Below are 15,753 nucleotides of genomic sequence, written 5' to 3'. Positions count from 1 at the left end.
GGGGAGGAGGGATGGCGGGGTGGGGAAGAGAGAGACAGAGGAGAGGTGAGCGAGTTAGGCAGCACAGCAGGGAGGGGTGGGGGCAAGGTTAGGAGGGGGGGTCTCATTCCAGATCCAAGGGAGCCCCAGAAGAGGCAGGGATGCTGAGCCCCAGGTCTGAGCTCCGGTCTCTGCTCTGCCCTTGGGCAAGTCACTAAACCTCTCTGTGCCTTGGCTGCCTTTTCTATAAAATGGATCTGTAGCAGAGTCTTGGAAACCCTAGGACGCCAGAGGCGGAGTCGACCTACTGCTGTGTCTCTGGAAACCAGTTGCTGAGGATAGGGAAGGCCCGGGAGATCCGGGAAGCCTCCCTCCTGCCTAGCCCCTGCTCTGGGGGGACCAGGGTATCCCCTGGGGCAGCTGTGTCCTGTGCTGAGGAGACACCCCACTTTCCCCTCTCGCAGGCCAAGCTCAGACTCTAGGACTTGGGTGCCCATCCTCCCCCTGGCCTGCAGCCTCTCCTTCTCATCTGCCCCTCATGGCCCAACTGTCCTGCCCAGTTCCTCACACCCAGGAAACCAAGATTTATCCTGCCTCCTCCTGTATAGGTGCGTAGGAAGGGCTGCAACCGAGGCTCTATGATTAGCCAGGAAACCCTCCAGCCTCATGACATGAATGTTCTTCATTTCGTTACCACAGTAACAGCCCTGTGACTTCGGCAGCACAAACTATGTGTCAGGCTGTTCTGAGCTCTTTACATGTACCTAACTCACTTAATCCTTACAGCAACCCTGTGATGTTATTATCATCATTGCCACTTCACAGATGAGGAAGTGAGGCCCAGAGAGGTTAAGTCACCTGCCAAAACACACACAGCTGGGAGGGGCCTGGAGCCAGGACATGAGCCCAGCCTCTCTGTCTCCATAGTGTGAGTTTTCTCCCTCTTGCTACCAAAAAACCTCAATACCCCAGACTCCCTGAACACTAAGCAGGGCTTTAGCTTTCTAAAATTCCCAATAACTATTTACCTGTTTCTTTTGAAATAGTCAAAACACTCAATTTTAACTCTTTGAAATGGAAATCGTTCCAAGATGTGTCTTACATGGCATATGCCACATATAGTTTCATCTTTTAAAGTGACCTGTGGTCATTTCAATGATGACATTCAAGCTGTGGTGGGAATGGGAAGGAACCAGCTGCACCTAGCGCTGTGTAAGAAGCAAGGTTCTGACCAGAGGCTGCTGGAAACCTAGGCGTGAGCTGAACAGTGAAGGCTGTAAGGCACCGACGTGGGCTGCTGCATGGCTTTCGCAGCCAGAGCCAACCGTCCTTGTTCTCCAGGAGCAGTGAGGCTGCCAGACAACCCAGTTCTGGAGCAAAGACTCGATTTAGAGACTCTGCACCTTCTCTTCTGCTCCTCTACCTTCCACTCTCCTCCTTTTCTCCATCTATTTCTACTCCCTCAAGGTTCACAGCCTAGAACAAAAATTTCCCCAACCCCTAAAGCTGCCCAAGGAGCCACTGGCCTCCTCCCTCCTTGCTGCTCACCCTGCACCCTCTGCCCACCCAGCCCTCCGGCCTCCCCTCCCTGGACTGCTGGCTCCCAGGCATCCTGCCAGGGGACGGCGCATTCAGAACCAGGCACAAATGTGCTCCCTCACCCCCTTCCAGGGGTTCCTGGTGCTGGATACCCCTGAGCTCTGGTGGCCCTCCCCTCACCCTGTCCCCTCCAACCATGCTGTCTTCCCACTGGTTCATGCCCTGTGAATGTGCCCTTGATGGCCCCCAGCTCCCCATACCCTCCCTCTCTGAAAGAACCTCCGGCCTCTCCCTGCTCGTGCCCGAATCCACACTCCATCCTCTGGGGTGGGGCTCGTTCTCCTTTATGTCTGGAGGTTTTCCTCTCCAACCAGACTGGCTGCTCCCAGGGGCATGCTCCTTCTTGCGTCCTCCTGCCCAGCCCCCTCCAGCCCCGCACACACCTTCCTTCCTCCTCCCATCCTCACTCTTCCAGGCCCTAACTGCTCCACCCCAGGCTGACACCTGCCTTGACTTAGGGCCCTGGCTCCAAGTTCAAGTTCTGCAAGCTGCTTTATGTGGAAGTTCTATCTGTTCTCCTTAGAGATAAGGAGCCTTCACAGACAGGGCCCACAGGCTCAATCCCATGTGCACGGTATGTGGTGGAGCCCCAGGGATGACTCTCTAGCCCACGCCTGACAAAGAAGCCAGGGTAGCAGCTCTAGTCCCTTCCCCTGGACAGTGAGTCCACACGCTGTCTAACTCCAGCTACCTCCAAGCCCGTCTGCACTCCCTCATTCACAGATGACAGAACATGCAGATGGTAGAGCTGGCAGGACTTTAGAGACCAATCTGGTCCAGGCTAGCCTTCTGAGAAATAGTGAAGCGGAGCTGCAGAGACAGAAAACAGCTACCCCTGACCACCCTGCAGCCCTGGCAGAGCCACTGCGGCAGCCATCCCTGAGGGTAACCTCGTCCAATCTGTGGGGCAGATGGCCTCTGGGGAATTCAGGCATCTGTCCATTTTCAGGCTTAGCTCAAAGATGAGGAGGTGGCAGAAGGGTCCTCCCCTGCCACCAGAATATCCTGATATTTCCATGACTTTCCTCATGGGGAGGGGACCACGACATAAAAAGGCCAACTCTTGGCGGGGTTGGAGGAACACAGCCTTCTTTCTTGTCCATGACTTGGACAACTCTGTGGGACACGGTTTTGGCCAGGCTCCAGCCCACCTTGCACCTGTCTCTCCCTGGCCCCATGCTCACCTTGGACTCTGCAGCAGCTGTACTTTTGCTCCCGCTGTTCCCCCCCCCCGCCGCCTGGACCACCTGCCTCCCCAGTTCTATGTGCTGCCAACCTCTGCTCATCCTTCCAGACCCACAGAAGCCTTCCTGACAACCACTCTCAGTGCCATGCCCTCACCCACCCATGCTGTGCGGCTCTGTTGGTGTGTTACTCTTCCCCATCCCTTGCTTCCCTGGGGTGGCTCAACCCATGCACCATGGCCTGGGAGAATGGGGACAATGGCAGCAGATCCCACCACTCCAAGGAGAGGCTGGAGACAGGACTGGCCACAGAGGGCCTAGACTAGGGAGCAGGGTGTAGTGGGGCAGGAGCTGCAGCTGCTCAGAGATGGAGAGAAGAAATAAGGAGTTCAGAGCTACATGCACAGGATGGTGCAGAGTGTAGGGTGGGAGAGGGGCAGGAGGGCCCATGGGAGCCTGAGTTTAAGGCCTGCAGTAGGGGCTGTCATGTGTGTTGGGCAGGGTGGCATTGACCTGTAGCCGTGTGAGGGGTGGGGCAGGATTCAGAGATTCCTGAGCCAACAGGCCAGAGTGACTCAGGGAGCTGACAATGGCCTGAAACCAGTGGGAGAAAAATATCAGGGCCTGTGGGCACAGCTCTCTGTTCTGGACCTGGAGCAGTCGACATGGGGACTCCTGGATCCCACCCCTTGTGGCCCTGGTCTGATTGATGAAGGCTTGGACTGTGGGGAAGGCAAGGGCAGGGTAGGCCCAGGGTTGCAGCCCAATGAGGGGACCACCCCCACCCCCACTTCACCAGTGGTAGCCCAGTGTCCCTCAGCTGCAGCAGCGTGCGGCAGGGTACAGACTGGGCCTTCCTGTGCACCCCTCTGGGTCCTGTAACTTGGCTCTCCTGGGCACGGGAAGCCCTGATGCCCCCGATCTCAGAAGTTGCCTGCTGGGTGTGAGCTGGGGCGGTATGCCTCATGCACAGCCTTGGAAGGGGTGGTAGCTTGGTAAAGAAAGGGCGGTGTGCACAGACACTTGCAGAATGGAGTTTGGGGGCAGACTCAGCCAGCTTGGTCCTCACACCCCTCCACAGAATGCTCCCCACTCTACTCACTGTGCTGTGAGGACACTGAGGCTGAGGGGATAGAGTGATTTGTTCAGAGTCACAGGGGAAGGAGGTGCCAGAGTCCCACCCAAAAGGGTTTTCTCTGAAGGCCAGGCTCTCAGCCAGACAGCCTGCGGCACCTGTTTGGGATCTGAGGGACCTGTCTGGCACTGGGGCCTGTCAAATGGTGTTGGACCAGCAGACTCTTGAGGCCCTTTCCAGGACTAATCTACATCGGAGGGCTCCGGGACACTGTGCTGCAGGGGCTATGAGTCAGGCTTTTGGAAGCCACCGGAAGGCTCTGACCACAGGGGCTGCCAGGGGCAGATTTGGTGCCTCACTACCCAGTGACCGTTTCCATAGGGGTAGAGAGGACGGGACCTTGTTAGTGTCCTGCCCCTCAAGCTGAGCTCTCTGTGGCAGGCCCACAGAGCCCCAGGGGGGGGGCTGTTCATCCAGCCTCCTCTCTTCCTGCTTATGTGGATCCCTAGGCACTGAGACGGGAAGACACTGACTGGCATTCTGTGGTCCCTGGCAACTGACCCAAAGATCTTGCTGTCCTGCCCTGTTTACACCAGGGCCTTTGGACACAGCTTTCCAGGATCACCCCGTTCTTCCACTAGGCCTGCACTAGGGCATTATCATCCCTTCTCATCCTGCCCACGCAGTCCTGCCCTGGGAGCTCCACCTGCTTCTCCTGGTCACTCAGAGGGCACAGCTTCTGTGGGTAATAAACTCATCTCCCTCTCCTATTCCCCTCAGCCACGAGCCCTCCTACTTCTCCCCACCCTCACCACTGGCCAAATCCTGCCCACCAGAGGAGGGGGATTCTTGGACCCCACCTCCTCTGGGGCTTCCCTTCCTGACCCTCTCAGCCTGGTTACCATCTTTTCCTCAATGTACGCAGCTATCAGAGCTGGTTCTGCAAACCACCATGTTGTTGGAGTCTCATCTCCCAGCTATGCTCCCTGGGAACACAGTGGTGGGCCCTCCAGTGAAAACCCCCAAGGATGGGCCTCTATCTCCTCTGGAAGATCAGAAACTCCCTGGGTCAGGGACAAGGCCTCCACTGGCACACACATGCCTAACCTCTGCTAGGTTCTGTTTAAGGGATAGTTCAAGGGCTTGCCAAGGAAGAAGCACAAACCCAACCATTCAGAAGCGGTTCTCATAAACCAAGGTTTCAATATGTGAGCTCTGTGTCAGGCCAGCAGCAATGATTGAGGAGAGTAGGCAAGGCGCCTTGTGTGGGACCTGCCAGCACTCAGGGCATTCTGTTCAGGCCCCTGCCCTAGGCCGGACACCACTCTGGTGTACAGAGCTGCCCACAAGAAGTGGACCTCTACCCTTAAGTTGGAGAGGGCCACTCCTCACAGCCTTGCTGTCTTCCCTTGCCCACCTCAACACAGCACACAAACGTGGTCACTTTTCCAACACACACCCCAGCCCAAGGCCCAGGTGAGCAGCCTCTTTGGGGACAACTGGGGTAGGGAGGGGCCCAGGAGCTGGCCTGCAGACTCACCTTCTCTCTGCTGCTGGGGGATCATTGGAGGCGGCTGAGGAAAGGCCTGGCTTATCTGACCATAGGCAGCAGGGTAGGCGGCTGCTGGAGGCCCAAGACAAGAAGCAAGAGCCGGCGACAAAGCAGAGAGTGGAAGCAGGAAGAAAGAGAGAGATTTCAGTGCAGGCAGTAAAAGCAGATCAGCCAAAAAGCGCCCTGCCACTCGGCCACTTAGGACAAAGCCAGCTTTCGGTTCCTGGACTAACAGAGAAGTTGCAAGGTGAAGAGTGGAAATGCGTGTGTGGGTGTGTGTACGCATGTGTGTACATTACATGCATACATGTATGTACATGTGGGTATGTGTATGTGTGTGTGTACATTACACGTGTACATGCATGTGTGTGAGTGTACGTGTGTGTGTACATTACATGCATATATGCATTGTGGGGGTGTATGTGTATGTGTGTGTACATTACATGTGTGCATGCACATGTGTGGGTGTGTGTACATGTATGTACATGTGTATGTGTGGGTGTGTGTGCATGTGTGTACATGGTGTTAGTGCACGTGTGCATACATTACATGCATACATGCACGTGTGTGTACATGTGTGCACATGTGCGTGCATTACATGCATACATACGTGTTTGTGTGTGCTCCAGGGGAGGCAAATTGAATTTGAAATAGTGGATAAACCACATGTGTGCATAACACACAATCATGGATAATTAAAAACACCAAAATGGCCTGGGCAAGATCACCCCATCCCACCTAGAATCCACAGGAAGGTTTTCCTACTTCTCTGAGCCACAGCTGACTCCTGCTGGCAGGCCCTCACTCCAGCTCAAATGGCACCTGTGTGGGAGGTGGGCGGCCACCTGAGGTATAGACTTGGCCTCTGGGAAGCCTGCCAGGGGTAGTCCCCAGGAGCAGAGAACTGAGTTGGATAAAACTGATTGTCCAACTGGAAAGGGCCCGAGGTAGGACAGGAGTGGCCGGCTCCCTCCTCTGCCTGGCTTGGCTCCCATAGCAGCAGAGCCTGAAGTCAGAGCTCAGGGGACCCAGGAGGTGACAGCACCTCCTCTGGGCTCCAGATGTGCCAGGCCAGCTTCACCTCAGTTCCCTCACCCCTTGCCGGGCAGCCCCACTGCACTCATGGGAGACAGCACTTGCTCTTCTAAGCACAGGGAAGAGAGACCCTGATCAGGTCAGGCAGTAGGACACAGGCTAGGCAGGGACGATGATGGGGTGTTGTGTCATCCAGGGGTGAGAGAAAGAGAGAAGCCTGGCTGACAGCTCGGCTTGCACTCAGTGACCCCAGACCCTCTGCTCACTCAAGGCTATCCCTTCCCACCTCTCTTCCTCTGTTCCCTGTCACACCTGCTGGGACCCCATCCTGCTGCCTGTGTGTGAGGAAGGGGATGGGGAAACGGCATCTCTTCTAGAGGACCTCCTTCTCTCAAACCAGGCATCTGTGCTTCCCGGGCCAGTGACTGTGACCCGTGGTGGGCACACCCAGGTCCAGCCTCACCTGTGGTGCTGTTGTCAGACCTGGTGCTCCTGGGCAAACCGGCCCTGGAAACTCCTTGGGGAAGGGAAATCTGGCCTCAAAGACAAGTAACTGCCCAGCAAGGGCAAAACTTCCACCTGGCCTGCCCACTCGCCTGAAGTTCTGCCCACCCCCACTGCAGGGGCACACTAGGTGGCCCACTGACAAGAAGGCAGCCTGGAGGATCTCTGGCAGCACAGCCCTCCCTTTTTCCACTCTCTCTCCCCACCCCATGCAGTGCTGGCCCCAGGTCTGAGGAGGCACTGGTGTCATAGGCGTGGAGAGATAAACGGAGTTGGGGAAGGAGCCGTGGGGACGCGTGGATACTAACGACCTGCATACTGCTGCACTCCGGCGTAGGCCTGCTGCAGGGGGTCCGCGGCGGTGGGGCTCTGCGCTGTAGGGAGCCAAGGGGACAGAGGTCAGCAGTGCCCACCACACTGGCCCTTCCCCCTATGCCCATGAGGACAATGATGTAGCTGCACTGCCTTTTCTGGCTACTGCAGGCTCTGCCCTGGGGCAGGGCATCTGAGACAGAAACCCTGAGTGCCTGGACCCTCTGGGGGTCACCTTCCCTAGCCCAGCATCCTTGGCAGAGTAGATAGTTGGCCACCCTGGCTGGGGGATGCAGGCTGCAGTTGGCCTAGGGTTGGGGTAAGATGGGGGCTCATGCAGAGCACTGTGGAGGGCTGGGGAGGAGATGCCAAGGCAGCCTCAACACTGAGATGCTGGCTGGGGGGACACACAAGGGGCCCAGCCCCGCATAAGGGCTGTGGGGAAAGGGAGAGGGGGCTGACAGCCCTTAAAGGGTGAAAGAAAGGGCAAGAAGGCCTCACACTACTACTTTGTCCTCCTGGGCCACTGTGCCTGCTCACAAAGAGGGACCTGCCCTCACTGTCAGGGAAGCTGCACCAGGCATGGAGGTTTTTCACCCCTAGCCCATGGCCAAGCTCCTCTCAGCAGGGACCTGTTACGCAAATGGGGTCTTCCCAGCAGACTGAGAGAGGGGTGCTGCCCACAGAACCAAGGAACCAGAAGACCAAGGACCTTCCTCCTGTCTTCCAGCACTGTGACCCTGGGATGTCTCCCGCCCAGTGGGAAGAGAGGTCCCCTGAACTGATACTTTGGCAAGAAACTCAGGGAAGCTGGGCTGAGGGAAAGGCCTGGTTCCCTTCTGTTGCCTTTGCTGTCTCTGCAGAAGCTGTGGGCAAAAGCCTGAAGCATGGGCCAGCAGTAGGCACTGGTTTTGCTGACCAAGGCTGCTGGTGACTAATGTGGGAGTGGGCTGGCCTTGGAAGCCCAGAGACGTGGTAGAGGCAGGGACTGCCCAGAGGGAGGATGGAACCCTAGGATGCTTGAGGGAAAACCAGATAACATGCGGTGGCAGGAAGAAACTTTCTGGGCTTATCCGCCTGTCAACTCAGGCCAGCTAAGCTAACTGGCTCTGCCAGGCTTTGGGATCTTTAGTCTAGGAACAGTGCCCCAGCTTCCCTTCTGAGCATGTTTCCCTGAGTATCTCAGTAAACCTCCATTAGAAAAAGAGCACCTGGGCTGGGCACAGTGGCTCATGCCTGTAATCCCAACACTTTGGGAGGCTGAGGTGGGTGGATCACCTGAGGTCAGGAGTTTGAGACAAGCCTGGCCAACAGAGTGAAACCCTGTCTCTACTAAAAATACAAAAAAATTAGCAGGCATGGTGGTGGGCGCCATTAATCCCAGCTACTCAGGAGACTGAGGCAGGAGAATCGCTTGAACCCGGGAGGTGGAGGTTGCCGTGAACTGAGATCATGCCATTGCACTCCAGCCTGGGCACCAAAAGCAAAACTCCGTCTCAAAAAAAAGAAAAGAAAGAAAGAAAGAAAAAGAGCACCTGGGCCTGAAGGGCACCCAGGGAAAAGCCTGGGGCAGAGGTCCGTAGAGACAACTGGACAGTAGGTTCCATAGCCCCCAGGAGCAGGATGCGGCAGGGCAGTCCGACCCACGAGGGCTCTGCTCAGATGTGGGGAGCTGAAGATTAGCCACAATGCAGCCTCCTTCCTGCCTGGGGCTGTCCCAGTCCCACACCCCATCCCTTTATTTCCCCCATGGTAGAGGCTGGAGCTGAGGGCTCTTCAGTGTGATGTGCCTGGCAGGGTGGTCTCCTCTCTGCCTTCCCTCTGCCCCATCCTCTGCCAGCCTCTAAGCTCTATGGAGACAGAACCATGTCCAAATTGTGCTGTTGGTCTTTCCAGCTATTCACCCATGCAGTATGTTTGTGCAAATTAGAAAAGGGTGCCCCTTCCTTTGGGCACACAGCTTGGTGCCCTTATGCAAAATATAACCTGCACGATTTGCATGGCAGTCTCCAGCACAGTGCCAGGAACATCATAAGCATCTGGCAAATAGTATGATGAAAAGAATGAATGAACAATCTTTAATGTTTGCAGGAGCCACCCCTTCAAGGGTGTTTATATGACAATAAAGGCCACACTGTGTGCATCCAGCAAGAACCCAAGAGGGGAGATCAGAAAAGCTACCTGGGGCTAGGAAGCAGAGAAAAGCATTTTTGAGAACCTCTCTACTTCTCTAACGACCTCATTAGTAACTGCCAAAGAGTGAACATTTTGAAGGATCTCGCTCATTACAGTGAGTCCAAACTCTGCATTTAAAGATGGTAAATTAATTTTTTTAATGTACTACTTTTTTCCTTTCCTTCCCCCCATCCCTCCCTCCCTCTTGCTCTGGCAGGGAATTGTTTATGAGATGTGACAGATTGTTACAAATGGGGGAAGAAACATTTCCAAATTCCATGAGGGAAATAGCTCACAGATGCTGGAGGGGGTTGGGAAGGAGCAGGTTTATCAGGATCCAGAGATCCAGATGGGCTTGTGGGCAGGAAGGGGTGGGAAATGAAGACACCCAGATGTGCTGGGGATGCCACCTCCCAGCCCATGAGCCTGAGACTGGTGGGCTCTCTTCCACCCCCAGCTTGCCCAGCTCCATCCTGCCTCCCTACCAGCTTGGGGTCATCATCTTTAAATAACACTCCAGATCGTTAGAGCCTCATCACTTCACTCTCTAGACTCCTCTGGCCTCTTCTTGGTGCACTGAGGAGTATATTATGGGGCAAACTCTGGAATGGGGAATGGGATCAAGGACAACTCCAAGTTCAAAGTCAGGAAATTCTCCTCTATTTCCCTCTAGTACACTGACCTTGCACTCTGCTGCTGGTGGGACTTGTATATACTACAAATGCCTGGTCTGCATTCCAGATAGGGAAACGAGAATGTCTGGGCTTATGTGGTTATATAAAGCCCCACAGTGGATTCTGATGGGCACCGAGAATGGGGAACAGGACCCAGCCCCTGCTGCCAATCCACCTTGGGCTGGCCTACCAGCCCTGTGTGCCAATCTCCTTACCAGCTCCACTCTTGCCAGGCAGGTCCCTCCACAGGAGGGTGTTCCCTGTTCATCTTTACCTCTCCAATTCCTGCCCATCTGTTAAAGCTCGATGATAGCTTCCTCCTTGGGGAGGCTCTTTTGGGCTTATTCAGCCTACAGAACTCTCCATGCATTGGGATCTTTAGCATTTCAAGTCTGAGAACACTCACTCTTGATCAAACTTAATTCTGCCTTATTGTCTCATCTTTCTGCAGACTTAGATTGTGTTCCCAATGGACTCTGACTTCCCAGGTGATAGGTCCATGTCCTGCCCTCCTTCTTGGGCCCCCCTTTCCTAGCACAAACTGAGTACTTACTGATACTTACGGGGACTCTAACCTCATCCTCTGCCCTCCAGGAAGCAGGGTGGCACTCTCCACATCTGGAGCATGTTGCCCTTGTAGTCTACTACAGGGCTTTGGGCCCAGCTTCCCTGCCCTGATAGCAGCCCATTCTCCAGACTAGGGAGAAGAGTTGCTTCAGGTAAACTGGCCACTCTCACCCTGTGAGGACAGCTAAGTTTGAGGAACAAAGTTGATCAGGAGCAGGCCTCCTGGATCTTTCTGTGTGGCAGAGTTTTTGATAAGAGTCTATGAGCTGTCCAAGGTGCTGGGCTGTCTGTGGTGCTGAGCTGTCCAGGGTGCTAATCGCGCTTTTGCGTACAGCAAGGGATTCGACGGGTCTGTACTAGACAGACTGCCAATCATTGTACCTCCCTCCACTCCTTCCCAAAAAGTATTTTCCTACTTAACACTAACCCTGATTGTTCTTCTAGTTTCTATCCCCTTACTTCTTGTAGGTTAAATTGACACTCAATTATTTTGCACTTACTGGTATCTCTCTCTACATGGTTGTACAACTGCACCCAGCCTCCTTTCTTTCCTAAGGGAGCATATGGAATGGGATTCTGTCTCCCAGATCAGAATGACACATCCCCAAGGGTAGGATTTGGGTCTCATTTCTTCCATCACAGGTTCCCTGAAGGAAGATGGGAGGCTGCCCCTCTCTGATCACACTTGGGGTTTCATCAAGGAATGGACAGAGGGCAGGAGCCACATCTTGTTATAACAGCAAGGGCAGGGACAGCATGGATAAAGAATGTGCTGCATAGGGAAATAAGTGCTAACAGATGTGCTTACCTGGGTAGGGGTGGATGCCATTGGCGAACACAGCTTCTGCAGCAGGTTGCCCATTGGCCTGTGGGGGGAGGCCGGTGAAGCCGTTCACCCCAATGGGGGACGGGATGCTAGGCACGGCTGGTGCAGTGATGCCCGGAGGGGTGCTGCCACCTGGAATATTCCAGGGATATGGAAGGGTGAAGGAGGAGGGGAGGCAAGCAGAACAAAGGTGAGGAGGGCCCACCCATAAAGCTCCACTCAACTGTTTCCAAGGACATGTGGATAGACTTGGACCTCACATACCAGCTCAATCTTATCTATGACCCATGCCTTGGCTTATCTCCCTATATGAAGTGACTTCACCTATTCCAGCTGTATCCATCCTTTAGGGCAGAGTCCAAATTCCACCTGCCTAAAGAAGATTTCTCTGACCCTGATCGCTTGTCCTTAGACAGCACATAGACTACTCTCAATGCCCTTGACTGTAACCACACTTGGTCTTCCTTCAGTCCTTTTTTTTTTTTGTCTTGCTCTGTTGCCCAGGTTGCTGGAGTCCAGTGGTGCAATCTCAGCTCACTGCAACCTTCACCTCCTGGGTTCAAACAATTCTCCTGCCTCAGCCTCCCAAGTAGCTAGGACTACCAGCATGCACCACTAGGCCCGGCTACTTTTTGTATTTTTTAGTAGGGTTGCGGTTTTGCCATCTTGGCCAGGCTAGTCTTGAACTCCTGACCTCAGGTGATCCACCTGCCTCGGCCTCCCAAAATGCTGGGATTACAGGCATGAGCTACCATACCTGGCCCTCCTTAAATCTTTTTCAGTGCTCTTACTCTCTCCAGCTAAGGCTGGATGAGCTGGTCTTTACTTGGTCACTGGGGAGCTGATATGCCTCTCCAGGAAGAAGTTTTTCTGCTCAGATGGAGTAGGTCTTAATTCTGGCATTCTCTTGTACTGAGGCAGAGAGGTTGTTATAGAGCCCAGAGTCAGCTCTAGCTCATACACAAAGAAGACACCTTGGCCTCCTCCAGTTGAAGCAATAGTAGTGGTCATGATGGTGAGAATAAAGTTGGGGTCAAATGACAATATCCTGTGTCCTTCCTATGCCAGGTCGGTGGAACCTGAGATGTGGATATTATGGTGATTGTACTGAAAGCCCAGAGGCTGGAAAGGGCCTTCCTCTCATGTAGGAAGCAGGGTCCCTCTGAGAACATGGACCTGAGGCTGGCCCACTGCCTGGGCTCATGTGTATCACTTGAAGTTGGGGATCAGAAGTGAAGGATAGTGTTCAAGTTGAGCCCATAGATGACACAGTCTTTTGTGGCTTTCAGCTGGGAAAGGAACATCTCTCAGATGTTAGGAAAGTTGCTGCTGTGGCCTAGGCACAGAGAGCCAAGGATCTCAGTGAATGAGAGCCTGGGGTACAGGACCAGCCCTTAGGACTAGACTAGAGTGTCTCAATTTTGACACTATTACCATCTGGTGCCAGATAGTTCCTTGTGGTGGCTGTCCTGTGCACTGTAGGATGTATAGCAATATCCCTGGCCTCTACCCACTAGATTTCAGTAGCAATCCCCACTCCCAGTTGTGACAATCAAAAATGTCTCCAGACATTGTCAGATGTCCTGGGGATTCGGGGGCATAACTGCAACAGTTGAGACTCACTGGAATGGACAATAGCCAAGATTCAATCAAAAACATGATTTGTGAGCTGGGTCATTTCCAAATTCCTGCCCCTTGATAACTCTTGTGGTTCTCTCTAGCTTGTTGCATAGTTGTCTTGGAAAAAGCCAGTGAGTCTAGGTTGCATTAAAGGGAAATGGAAAAAAAAAAAAAAAAAAAAAAGCAATACCCAAATGGGTTCCTTCTGTGCTTGGGTCAGGGACTGAACAAGGCCACAGAATGCCCAAGGCTCTTTTCCTCATAGACACCGTAGGGAGGTGTCCTCATGTCAATTTCTTTCCAGGTCTCTATTGTTAGTAGAGATCAAGATACATTGTTTCCTGATAAGGTTAAACAGCTTGAGAGAAAGCCACCCCACCCTGAAATCACACCCTAGACTGCATGGGTCCCACATCTCATCTTCCCTTGGATCTTCAGGGATTAGAACATTTTTGAGACAAACTGCCAGAAGGCAAGGCCTCTTGGGCCCAGACACTATGTGCTTTTGCCACAGAATGGTCCGCTGATAGCTGAAATTAGGTCCCAGCCTGGGGCCAGCTGTTCTCCCACCAGGCCAGACCGTGTGTTGGCACCTGCCAGCTCACCTGAGGTTGGGGTCATAGGTGCGGCCGCCAGGCCATTCATGTTGAGGGCCGCCATCTGCTGCATCTGGGCGGCAGCGAAGGCAGCCATGGGGTTCAGGTAGCCGCCCTGAGCGACTGATGCCATCAGGGCCGCTTGCTGCTGCATCAGCTGGGGCAGAGGGAGTGGAAAAAATATCACGTGCTTCCAGGGGGCATCCCTCCCCGACAGGGGCCTCAGCTCCTGGAGACTAACCTCCCAGGCTCTGAGCCCCAGACACCCCAGACAGTCTCCCACTCCAGAAAGCCCTGATGCCTCTCCATTCTTGCCCTGTACCTCAACAGCTATTAGAGTCCACCGCCCTGAGAGATGACTATATTTAAAAGTAATGCTAGGGTCTTTGGAACTCTAAAGTTGTTGTTAGGGGCAGGGAAAGAGACTGGTTCCGTGGGTGCTAGTCAGCCCTGTGTACGGCCTGTCATTTGTGGGGAAGTGACATCCAAAGCACTAGAGACATGCGGGATGAGCCTCTGCAGAACTTAACGTAGCACAGGTTTCTGTCCAGAATGGTTTTAATTTGGAGTCTATTGGTAGAAGTGACAGGAGAATTATGAATAGAACCCCAGGCACCCCTAGTGTTGTCACAAAGGTGAGTGCAGACAGGGGAGGCTGCGGAATGCGGCCAAGGCAGACAGTGCTGCAGAAGTGAGGTAAGCCTGCATTTTCAGACCCAGAACCGTGGCTGGCCTCAGTGCCACCCACATGGCGGCTGTGGTTACCAGTCTGGAGGCAGCTCCAAGAGAGGCTGACAGAGTGGGCTCACATGTGGAAGAAAGAAAGAAGTAGGTGGGCCAGAGGCCTGAGGGGATATCGGAAATGTGGGTGTGTAAGGGTTTAGGGCGTCTCACAGGAGCCCTGCCAGGAGAGACCAGAAGGCCTGAAGTTCCGTTTCATGGAGTGGGGGTTGTTTGCAACCAATGACCTGAACTTCCCCCTCTCATCTGCGCTTCCCAGGGTTCAACGTTGATTTGGCTGAGGGGAAAAGGCTCAGGGTAACCCACGTTTCTGTGGGGCCTCTCTCAGCTCTGCCCCTTAGAACCAAGACAGCAACCCACATCCTCCTGGCAGCCACCCCAACTGGGCCAGCCTTCTTTCAAACCCTTCTGAAGTTACACTCCCCGGGTTCATGGGTTCATTCCTGGCCCCTCCTCACTCTGGAGGGAAAGGGCGAGGGATAGAGCAGAATTTTCGGTTACGTGTCCTGCTCTCTGGGGCTCCCAGGGGAGTGAGCTTGAGAACCGCTGCCCGTTCGCGCTGCCACTTACTGCCTGAGCGTAGGCGCCGTAGGCCCCGAACGGGATGGCCATGGGGTTGAACATGCCCATCTGGCCAGCCATCTGCTGCATTCGCCGCATCGTGCGCTCCTTGTCGGTGTCGGCGAACTTGACCACCAGACTGGACGAGGCTCCCTGCGGCCGGGGCGGCGCGTGAGACCCACCTGCTCCAGAGCCTCCGCCCGCAGCTGTCGGTGCCCCTGGCCTGCGCCCACCCCGCCCGCTCCTCGCGGCTCTTTGGAGACGGCGGCATCGGTGCTCGCCCAGGGGAATAAGGTGTGAACCCCACTGCGGGCATTTTCTACCTGGGTAACCTCAGGCCAGTTCCTTAACATCCCTGGGCCTTCACGTCCTTGTCTGAGACCCGGGGATAAGGGTCAGGCTTTCCTGTCTGCCGGCGGAGCGCGGCGGGTGCTGGGGTCTCGGCCCGCCGCTGCCCTAGCCCCCACCCCAAGGGGCCAGCACTCACCGGCATGGTCTGGCTGCCGTGTAACGCGTTGATGGCTGCCTGCGCCTCGGCATGGGAGGAGTACTTCACAAAGGCGCACCCTGCGGAGACGCGAGAGGCCGAGCTGGGACCCAGAAGCAGGGCCAGGGAGGGGCCGGGAGGAGAGGGCGCATCCCAGGTGAACGCAGACGGATGAGGCAGAGATTGAGAAAGAGACACCAAGAAGCCCAGAGACAGACGGCGACGGCCCGGGAGACTCAGAGGCGCCCTCAGGTCTCCCTCCGCCT

The 15,753-nt window shown here is 54.9% G+C and overlaps 1 protein-coding gene across 26 annotated transcripts in view; it reads right to left on the bottom strand.

Annotated features, from left to right (window-relative positions):
* Positions 1-15,753, bottom strand: part of CELF4 (CUGBP Elav-like family member 4) — a 321,682-nt gene that overhangs the window by 16,606 nt on the left and 289,323 nt on the right. For 12 of the 26 annotated variants that reach the window (XR_001886010.1, XR_001886011.1, XM_017873965.1 and 9 more), the window contains exons 5-10: positions 15,488-15,567; positions 15,010-15,153; positions 13,708-13,855; positions 11,465-11,614; positions 7,237-7,302; positions 5,378-5,461 (exon numbers count right to left, since the gene is read on the bottom strand). Coding sequence is in view for 24 of the 26 variants with exons in the window: in XM_017873965.1 (XP_017729454.1) it covers positions 5,378-5,461; positions 7,237-7,302; positions 11,465-11,614; positions 13,708-13,855; positions 15,010-15,153; positions 15,488-15,567 (672 nt within the window). In the remaining 2 variants the exon portion in view is untranslated. The remainder of the gene's footprint in view (positions 1-5,377; positions 5,462-7,236; positions 7,303-11,464; positions 11,615-13,707; positions 13,856-15,009; positions 15,154-15,487; positions 15,568-15,753) is intronic. The other 14 variants (XM_017873961.1, XM_017873971.1, XM_017873978.1 and 11 more) reach the window with 4 other exon arrangements.

The sequence above is a fragment of the Rhinopithecus bieti genome, unplaced genomic scaffold, assembly GCF_001698545.2.
Source record: "Rhinopithecus bieti isolate Rb0 unplaced genomic scaffold, ASM169854v2 scaffold_5260, whole genome shotgun sequence".
NCBI classification, from domain to species: domain Eukaryota; kingdom Metazoa; phylum Chordata; class Mammalia; order Primates; family Cercopithecidae; genus Rhinopithecus; species Rhinopithecus bieti.
Note: the sequence above shows the minus strand (reverse complement) of the source record. Positions and strands in the feature narration are given on the sequence as shown.